This window comes from Carex rostrata, chromosome 17 (genome assembly GCF_964058835.1).
Source record: "Carex rostrata chromosome 17, lpCarRost1.2, whole genome shotgun sequence".
NCBI lineage: Eukaryota > Viridiplantae > Streptophyta > Magnoliopsida > Poales > Cyperaceae > Carex > Carex rostrata.
This window is the reverse complement of record NC_135934.1, coordinates 9,897,445-9,908,621: the sequence shown is the minus strand read 5'-3', so window position 1 is coordinate 9,908,621 and position 11,177 is coordinate 9,897,445. Positions and strand designations below refer to the sequence as shown.

General features: G+C 35.3%; 1 protein-coding gene across 1 annotated transcript; it reads right to left on the bottom strand.

The window, feature by feature from the left end:
- Positions 1-581: 581 nt before the first annotated feature.
- On the bottom strand, positions 582-2,636 carry LOC144568109 (xyloglucan O-acetyltransferase 1-like). Its single transcript, XM_078318339.1, has 2 exons — positions 1,928-2,636; positions 582-1,831 (listed from the first exon to the last, which is right to left on the bottom strand). The coding sequence occupies exons 1-2, from the start codon at positions 2,142-2,144 to the stop codon at positions 717-719; spliced, it is 1,332 nt and encodes a 443-aa protein (XP_078174465.1). The 5' UTR covers positions 2,145-2,636; the 3' UTR covers positions 582-716.
- Between the last annotated feature and the right edge of the window lie 8,541 nt (positions 2,637-11,177).

Sequence of the window (11,177 nt, the reverse complement as noted above, 5' to 3'; positions counted from 1 at the left end):
CTCGAACTTGCAACTTGCTCATAACTCTCTCGTTAATGGCTCGCTTTAACTCGCTCATTTACAACTTGTGTCAGTTTCAACTCGAGTTGGCTGACTTGTTTAATAAATGAGCTGAGTTTGAGTTGAGCCCAACTTGCTCATTTATAACTCGAGTTGCATGACTCACTCATTTATAACTCAACTTATGTACTAAGTTGTATGAAAAATTGTTGGATTCTAAGTTATTGTTTGCTTTGAGTTGATCTATTATCTCTGTGTTAGATTGTTTGTATTTAGATAAACTATTATTAGGTCATTTCAATTGTTTGTATAGATAAACACATATTAGTATATAACAATATCTAAGAACTTGATTGGTTAAACGAGTTATAAACGAGTTGCGAGTCAACTCAAGTTGATAACGAGCTGAGTTCGAGTTGGCTCTACAACTCGTTATTATCATCCCAACTCAAGTTGACTCACTCATTTATTAAATAAATTGAGTTCAAATTGAAGGTAACTCGCTCAAATTCGGCTCATTTACAGCCTTATCAAGAACTAAACGAAGCTCTAAGCTTCTAATGGAAAATAAATCAATAGAATAAAATAATTAAATCACTAGCGATCTAAAACGTGGCACAAAAATAAGAACATTTTCTTTTTCTTTTTCTTTTTTTTAAATGTTACAAATATCATTGATTAACGGATCTGCAACAAGAGAATTTGGATATAGCCATCTAGGAAAAAAGACCCGGTTGCGCTATAAGCTGCCACAGGATCTCGTTGAAGGTGTCAACGGGGCCAGGCATGCACCAATGCACACAATCATTCTGCACTCTATCCCCGGCCTTCCCATTTCCAAACGGATCCGGGTACATATAAGGACCCGGATGCCCATCAGGCCGCAGCATCGCCAATCGGGTGACATCAACTGCCTCGAATTGCAGCCCGTTAACCCTCGACCCGTCGCCGTTTCCTCTCAAGCTCTCCAGTGCATCCACCACCGTTCTCCGCATTTCCCCGGCCGTGTACTCCATCTTCACATCCCCTTCTTTGTACGGCTCTTTCTTGGCGCAGGATCCTGCCTTGTCCCATGCCCCCTCAAAATGCGCCTGTGTGAAAGTCGTAACAGCCACCAGCCTCTTCCGCCTATCACCACCCTCCACGTGTCTCCTCCGAACCTCCTCCAGGGTTCTCCTCACCGCCTTGCGGAACACGTCAAAGAAGCCGATCTCGGTGTGGTTGAACTCGGGGCACACGTGGCAGCCGATTATTTGCTCGTTCTCATAGTAGATCCCAGGGATTAGAAACCAGTGGCCGAGCGAAAAGACGATTACGTCCATTGATTCGAACTCGCTGATCCATCTCTCGTCAAAAGAATCCAAGAAAACTCTATTGTGGCGAATCCCCTCTTTCTCAGATTTTTCAATCCGTTTTACCAGAAACGGCGACCAGTAGATCGAGACAGTGGCATTATGGGACCCAAAGATCCATCTTCGGTAACGGTTCTCAGTGCTATCCTGGTACACTAACTCGGGATGTGATCCGCTAGCAAGCAGGCACATGAGAGATTCAACCTGGTTGCGTGCCAACGAGTCACCGATGAAAGCCAGGTGGCGATTCCTGATTAACTGGAGAAATGACAAGGGGTCAAATCGTGGGAGGCTGCATTCAGTGGGCCGCCATCGCCAGTAGAGATAGCCGGTATCAGGTCGGCCATGAGCCATGCAATTCTGATTTTCTTTGATTGTGTTGCAACTCGTGCCGTTGTATAGTGGGCCCCGCTCGTCGTGTATCCATGTGCCGGCAGAGTAGTCACACCGCGGTAGTGTCTGATTTTGAAGCTTGAATTCTACAGAAATGGATATTGTGATTTATACACCAAAATCTAAAAAGTGATGAAGTGTTTCTTTGAATTGAGAGAGCTGTGTTGAGTTGTTGCAATTACCTTTTTCTGGGGGTTGAACAAAATCACGATCGTCGTGGTGGGGATGAATGTGAGAGGAGGGGTGAAGAGAGGTGTGGATCTGGGGAGAAGATCTGGCTGGGGCTGGATAGGGTTTAAGGAGATAGTAATGGAGAAGAGCTAATGGGATCAAAATGTAGAGAGTATATGTGAAAAGCTTTCTGGGATTGAGATGGTTTTGTTGGTGTGGCGCTTTCATTGGTACGAACTAAGAACTAAGAACTAGGAAGTAATTTAAAGTAAAGGACATGAAATGGGGAAAGAGCCAAATTGGAAAGAAATTGATTGATATAGTTCAGGAAGAGAGTGAGCACCGGGCCACCAGGGTAGGGTGCGCATAAGGAAAAGAGATGAGGTAAGTAAGATTCAGAAAATTGGATATGATAATAAAAAATATTATGTGAAAAAACAAACTCTGTCTGTGCAGCTGTGGAGATTCCCTGTAACCCTGTTCCTGTTGGTTATAAATAGATAAGGAGATGGTTAGTTCAGTCTAGTTATGTGGGATGAGGAATTATTAATGTTGGTTTGCTTTTTATGAATTATAAATTTCAACAGGCGTTGTCACTTGTCGGTCAAGTATACATTTTGGATTGGGATCTGCTGTTGCAGGCTTCCTGGCACAGATCTGTTACCACAGCTGTACTTTTTTTTTTTGATTGAAACCCCGTAGGTACCACAGCTGTACTTGCATGACCATATCATTTTTTCCTTGTACAGCTGTTTATGTTTTAATATATATTTAATATTTTGAAATTATAACTTAGCTCCATATGCATTTGGTAATTTGATCGTGTAAATGTATGACAGATCAAGATGGATTCTTTTAAATCAAATTCTTTTTTTACATATTATTATTGTTGTTGATGTTGTTATCAATTTAATATAACTATAATAGATATTTCTTATTGTATGAGGCCAATATAAACTATTCAACATTTCAACTAGTTATTTATATTATATAAAAATCAGCATGAACACATAATTGTCTGTAAAATATTATATATTATTTAATCATCCGTATTACGATCAGTACATTTTGTGACTCTGTTTATAGCCCAGATGACCTGAAATTGTAACATATCGTTTGGTAATGGGCCCAAAATGTGAAGCCCAATTAAGAACACAGCCCAGACCAGGAAATATGTAATTGAGCCCATCATGCATCATCACCAAATCAGATGACATGATGATAGCATGGCATGGATTAGATTGAAGTGTTGTTTATGTACATATAATATAGAATGGCGGAAAAAAATAACAAGTCCCGGTTCCTGAGCGAGAAAAAAAAATCTCAATTTTATTAATTTTTCTTGTAAAAAATTGAAATATAATTAGTGCGACCAAAAATTTAATTTCAGATAATTATTGTCGAAATTAACAGTGTTCAATTAGGAATCGTAAGTGAATTGTGATGGGAAACTCTCCCAATTGATCTCGCCTAATTTGATTTCAACGATTAAAACAAAGAGAAATCTACACAACAATCTATGCAAAAAAAGGTCGCTGGTTGAAGAAAGAAAAGGCATTGCTCTTTTGCGATCCTGATCCCACTATTTAATTACGGTTCAATTGGTCACCAATACAATTGTGTTAGCTGTGTTAGCTCTGGAAAACAGTCTTATAAAAGTATCTAAAAAAAAAAAAAGAGGGTGGAGCAAGAGAAAAAAACAAAGTAGAACAAAATCAGAGACCAAATAGAGAAATATCAATGTAAAGCATGCACGACAAAGCAAGAAATCACATGATTGCGGATATTCAAGACCATTGCAATTTTTTATTTCTCAAAAGAAGAAAAAAAAAATACCATTGCAATTGTTACAGATATGCATACTATACTATGATAGTTTTGTTGACTTCATTTATAAGTGTGGGTTAGCGAGTAAGAATGGAGCTCTAGATTCGTGAATTATTCGTGAATAATTACTTTTTGTGTGGTAGTAAACCGAACGTCGAATTATTTAGTAATCTAATTTTTACGAAATTATTCGCAAATAATTCACGAATTTTATGAATTTTACGAATTGTTTGAGATTTTTTTTCCAAGAAACTTATTTTTTGCTCTCTTATGAGATTTAGATCTCTGATCCAGATAATTTCAAATTATTTTTGAATTATATCTGAATTATTTTTGAATTATATCTGAATTATTTCCGAATTATTAATTTCTAACTTCACCTAACCGAATTCGAATAATTAAATTGTCACTACGCGTGGAACATGATACTGAAATTTGAGTTGAAGCATGTCCATCTCTTTCCGCAAATGGAAAATATTGTAAATTTATACAATATATATATATATATAGAGGTAGGCTAATATACAATCGATTGTTCCTGAGGTCCCGTACAACCAAGTCATTTTCTAATTTTTAAAGTCCAAATGATCGATCCAAACCGTTCATCTTGTTCTCCATATTAATATCGGCTTGGAGACCAAATTTTATATTTTTCTTAATTTTTTTACCATTTATTAAGTCATTTTGAAAACCGCTAATCCAACGGTGGCTTAACAAAACAGTAAAACCAGAAGCTACCGTTGGATCAGCGATTTTCAAAGTGGCTTAATAAATAGTAAAAAAATTCAGAAAAATGTAAAATTTGGTCTCCAATCACATATTAATATGGAGAATAAGATGAACGATTTGGATCGATCATTTGGGCTTTAAAAATCAGAAAATGACTTGGTTGTACGGGACCTCAGGAACAATCGATTGTATATTAGCCTACCTATATATATATATATATATATATATATATATATAGAATTTGGCTAATATGCTATGGGTAGCTAAGAGGCCTCCCGTGCTACGACTCAATATTCGACTTTTCAAAATCCTAACGGTCGATCCGAACCGTTCATCTTGTTTTCCATATTAATATGTGTTTGGAGACCAAATTTTACATTTTTTTGAAAATTTTTTACTATTTTTTAGATTTATTGAATATCGCTGTTTTTTATGGTCCAGATTTGTCTGAAAAACAGAGATTTTCAATAAATCTAAAAAAATAGTAAAAAATTTCCAAAAAATGTAAAATTTGGTCTCCAAGCACATATTAATATGGAGAACAAGATGAACGGTTCAGATCGACCGTTAGGATTTTGAAAAGTCAAATATTGAGCCATAGCACGGGAGGCCTCTTAGCTACCCATAGCACCGTAGCCAAGTCCTATATATATATATATATATATATATATATATATATATATATATAAAGGAGCCCAATGATTTGATATAATGAACATAGGTTTATCTGATCTTATCTGATCTAACAGGCATTGTGTGTCTGCTGAAATTTTTAAAATACCCTCCGAAAAAATAAATCAAAAGACCACTAACTTTAAATAATTCTATATTTATTAGAGCTGCAGCGACAAATAATGACCTCTAAGAATATAGGTCCCCATTTGTTGTTGCGGCTCCGCAAAAACAAAAAAATCACCTTATTACAGTGAAAAATTATTGATTTGTTTAATAATTTTCAGAAATAGAAAGAACAATTAATAATTTGAATATGTTTGAAAGAACATCAAACAAAATAGATAAAATATCTTATAATTTAGATGTACTAGAAGGACTCCGAAACATTCTTCAAGCATGATTTTTCCTATATAAAAAAAAATTAAACTATTTCTTGATATATTACTGAAAAAAATAAAAAATAATTTAGATATGAATTATTGATCCCGGTTCAAAAGTCACTTCTAGTAAATACATAAATTATCATGATTTTTTAGTACATTCAAATTATAAGATACTCCATTTATTTTAAAAATATATATTTGCCACCATTACGACATGTAAAATTGATGCACCAAATTGGTAACACTACTTTCAGTATAGAAAAAATATATATTTTATACTCTAACTCTACTTTCGTTTGGATCACAAGTGCATGATCCTACAGTGTGGTAATATTGGGTGTCGATCTACAACGATAGTATCTTAAATATTTAACAACAAACACTAGTCTAGGTTCTTGGGTTTTATAATAGTTTTGAGGAAGTAGCGGTAATTATGATTAATTCGTAGAAATATACAGATATAGAGAGCCTCTAGGGTTCATGTAATCTCCTTCTAAATTAAACAAAGTAAAATTTCGACGTCTCTTTACCCCGCATATGACACTGTCACCACTGCATGCGACATAGATTATCTCACAAGGCAACCCGCATGTGGTACTGTCACTACACGCAGACACCTGGAGTTTTTGCTTTATGCGATTTGAAAGGTTTTTTGATCTTTCGATCGGCTTTTGGGCTAACAATTCTAAATATTCCAAGTTTGGAATTTATCCTCCTCGTGCAAAGGATAATATATACTTCCCTATCCTATCCCCACAAATTATAAAATTCCAAAGACCCTACTTATTACTAAGTTATTCCTAATATAAATTGAATGTGCGATCTACGTTATCCTACCAAGGGAGCCCACTGGGTTCTAACCCTCTAACCCTAGTCTTTGAATCGTTGTCAACCCTCATTAGCCGAAGTGTTCGAAGTACTTACTTGTAATTCTACTTACACCAAGATACGAACACTTTACAATTATTGGTATGTGGATGACATCAGCATATAGTAGACAGAACTATGTATGAAAGGATACGATATAAAACAATTCAAAGTATAACAAAATCTCAAATCAACATAAACATATCATACCTTGAGAGTCGCCCTTCTCTTTTCCCAAATTTACTTTCTAATCTCCTCTAATTTCTGGACTTCACACAATTAAACATGCATACTAAATCATATTACAATAGGGGTATTTATAGTATTCCTAAAGGGGTGTAGAAGTGATGGTGATAGTGGAGATCATGGGGAAGCCATGGGGTACACCCATGATGTGTAGATTCCGCCAAAAATAGCTTGCTAAACTTTGAGATGAAGCATGTGTATTATTCTAAAAGGATTCTTCTCGAAATTCGCATCAACGGCTAGTATTTAATCCAACTAAAACAGTCCACAGATTGAATCTGTGGGCTCGTGCGGCCTCTTTGCGTAGCCGTATGCGATATAGGTCCAGGCCACAAGGCTCCCTGACTTGAGATAATTTTGTGTTTTTCACCATTTCGCATGTTGTTCACTTTATGTAAGTTGTTGCATGCTTCATGTGATATCCTATTTTGATGTCATCTTCAAAAATAGCTTAAATATGACATTTTTGCTCTTTTTTTAGTCCAAATACGCAACTTTCTCCAAAACCTGCCAAAATAGCCTAAAAACACGTTTGCGATAAATAATTCGAAAAAATGACTACTTTGCATACGCTTTTTTGTTATTTTTCGTACTTAAAAGTAGTGATTTTCGCTATATAAATTGACGATATCACAAATCAGAATTTCTTTTTTTAAAAATGAAATTGGTATAAGTTTGTGGATCTAGAAACAAATAAATGCGTTCTCTGTCGAATCCCGATAAGAATGTACAATGATTATTCCAATTTTTCCTCTTTTTCTCTCTAAAACGGGAATTGTTATATCTTTACAAAAAGAATGGGTTCAGATATCCTACCATGTAGAATGATATTTGCATTGTCCGTTTTAACCTGGCACAACTCTCAAAGCAGACCCCTATAATCCAAGGGTCTAGATTGTACGATCAAAATCCAGACCAATCTGGCCCGAGGTGGAATGTACAGGGCCCCTTTAATATTCGTGCCGAGTATCTTACAATTTGAATGTACTAGAAGGATCACGATAATTTCTTTATTTACCTAGAAGTGACTTTTGAACCGATATCAATAATTCAGATCCAAAATATTTTTATCTTTTTCTATGAATACATTAAGAAATAGTTAAAAAAAATATATGCCTGAAAAATATTTCAGAGCCCTTCTAGTACATCTAAATTATAAAATATTTTATCTATTTTGTTTGATGTTCTTTCTAACATATTCAAATTATTAGTTGTTCTTTCTATTTCTAAAAAATATTAAACAAATCAATAAATTTTCACTGTAATAAGATGAATGTTTTGTTTTTTGCGGGGTCGCAACGACAAGTGCCGGCTTCTCAAGAATTGGACCGATAATTTATCGTTGTGGCCCTGATAAATATATAATTCTCTATATTCAATAGTTTTTTTTATTTCTTTAAGGGATATATTTAAAAATTTTGAGTGTGTGTGTGTGGGGGGGGGGGGGGGGGGGGGGGTTTGATAAATGTTTTTGTTGTCCAAATCCACTCACTTAAATCAGCTTCACCTTATCTTATGTGAACAAAATTCATGTTTGGAGAGAAAATTAATTATCGTAGTGTACTAGTTTGTACTAATTGTGCGAGTTAATATTTAATCATTAATTATCGTAGTGTACTATTTTGTACTAATTGTGCGAGTTAATATTTAATCTTTTTGGGAGATCTTTAATAAAAGAAACCAATTTTTAACGACAAACGAAATTATTACTTAAAAAAAATATTTGTTTTAACTCGTTGCTTATAATAGTGTTTTTTAAGGCAAATAAATTTGTTGAAATTTATTGAGGTAGAGCTTGGTGTAGAAAAGATGGAGAAAAAAATAAAAAGAAACAAAGGAAATAGATAGCTGATCAAGTCAAAAATAACCTCTCGTTTAATCATTTTAGATCTGAAGATTATCAACACTACAAATTTTGATCGATTGTTAATTACGTCATATCATACATTAAGATGTACGAAATCATTTCACGACCAATTTAAAAAAAGAAAAGGAAAAATATGTTGTATGAAGCCATGAACAAGGAGTAACGTGATAGACATTTGCACAGAACTGTGAAGAAGAGAGAAAGAAAGACGAGGCTTTGTTTACTACTCTGCTCTCTGTATTTCCTTTGTGGTCCTTTCTTTATGCTTGAACCTCTTTAGAGCCTGGATGTCTCATTTATTGGTCAGGTGTAAGATGAGGTGTCCTTATGGGTCCCAAACTCACTCTTTAGTCCTTGAGGACACGCAACAGCGCTTAAGGGGTCAGAAATAATTACAATAATAACCTTATATTCCTTTGTCTTTTGACATGGGGTCACAGAACTGAGAGATAGCCGAAATTTTTAAATGCACCATAATCGAAAAAATGATAAATCAAAACAACACGATTTTTCAAAATTTGGAAAAATAGCATGGCCGCTTCCCCTTGATCCAGCCACTTTTCTCTGGGCTGCACCTAGGCAAAGCGGGCCCAGGATGTGGGCCGCTTCTGTTGGGTTTTGGTGGTTCTACCGGTAAAACCCTTGTACGGGCTTAGGTGCGAAAAAAATCGTAAAACAAAAATTTTTACGTCTAACCTAAGCCGAGGATCTATCTCAATGATTGATTTCTAAAACTAAATTTATTTAACAATTAAATAAATTAATATAACATTATACATTGGTTTCAAATTCTAATTGGAACTGCCGCTGAGCTTGCCTCTCTGCTACTGCTATGGACAAGAGCACCAGACGCCTAGTGCCTCTATCAGTAATCCACCAGGAACAATCAGAGAGCAAGTATTTCTATTGCCATAAATACTCTACTTGCAGCACTCAGCTTAAACAGTGTTAGTTTGTAATAATCTAGAAGTCAATAATACGATAATTTATCATAAAGCTTTGTTCATGAATTGGATGATTTATATATCATTTTGTTGCCTTGAGTATTATTGAATTTATGGATCATTTCGAGTTCATGACTGAAATTGTGAAACTCCATAATATAGATGATATATACTCTTAAAAGGTCACTGACCAAGGTAATTAGCAGGAACACTAATTACCGCGATAAGGTTAGTATGTGGATTAAAAGATGGTTAAGTTTTACAAACCACCTGACACGAGATGTCATTTTAATCACATAGATACATGTTCTAGGAACATGGTATTTGACAGACCCCGAATGAAACATTAAATAGAATTGTGTTCGTGTCATTTATGTTTTCATTCAGTGTCACGTTCCACAGTATGAGGTATTTATCGTTCCCACTGAGAAATATGTATGTGTGATTGTTATCCACCGCTGTCCGTAAAAAGCAGTCATAACGGTAGCTTTTCCATATGTATAGCTTAGCTGAGGAAGTGATAGTTTACCAAGAATACTATTTGTCCCTCGTATCTCTATACGAGCTATAGCATCACTGGGCCCCTTGGTAGAGTTAGATTATCTGCTAGCGGTATAATTACAAGAGTAATTATATTTGATAATCTGCTCAAGATCAAGAAAAGATTCAGTTAGCAAGGATAACACACATCTACCTTGAAACTGGTCTGATAGCTATGAGACAGAAGAACAGACACAAGTAAATTGTTTACTGGATCGTGATATTGTACAGTACAGCATCATCTGTGTAATTGGATGGTCATGATGTGTTGCCAGATGCCACCCATGATTATAGAAGTTAAAACAGTTTTAACTCTATTTACCAACATAACACAGATCATATTGGGTCACACCATATAGGAGTTAATCGGAGAATCTTATTGTGATTGATTATAAATTGGTTATGATCAATAGTAAGATGGTTATAATTAATTATACGTGTTATAATTAAATTATAAATGTTATGTAAAAATAACAAGCAAAAACATTGGTTAATTTATAAACGTGTGTGACACGTTGTATAGAAGTTAACCGGTTAATTTATAAATGTGCAGGACACGTTGTATAAATTACCGAAACAACAAACCGCAAGAAAAATATATATATAATTGTTCAGAATAATTATACGAATATTATTTGTGTTCGGGTCGAGGGCATTCGGGTCTTTTCAGATTCGTCATTATCCGCATGACATGTCATTGATCCTATCCAGATGACATGTCATCAATCCTATCCACAAGGGCAAAATGGTCATTTCACACCTATGCCACCTTGCATGTGTAGAAACATGGAGAAGAGTGTGGAAGGGTGTGGAAGGGGTATTTTGGTCTTTTCACATATAAAAGGATGAGGTGTCAATGGCATACCTTGTAAATAGGCCGAACTTGGAGGGCATTTTAGTCTTTTGGCAACCGACCCTAAACCCTATAAATAGGGGTGGAGGGGTAGAGAGAAATTAACTAATTCATCCGTACCGGTTTCGTGTCGAAACGGATCGGTATTTTCTCTCTTTCTCGGTTTCTCTCCCAAATAGTGTTTCGGTTGAGAAAAGAAAGTTATACGTAGTTGACGTATAATCTTGCGGGTTGTTGTGGAGTATATTTACGGGATCGATGAATAGTGTTTTACCGAATTTAGCGGTATGTCAGTTTTGCATATTGATGAAACTGAGCAACCGAAAATTC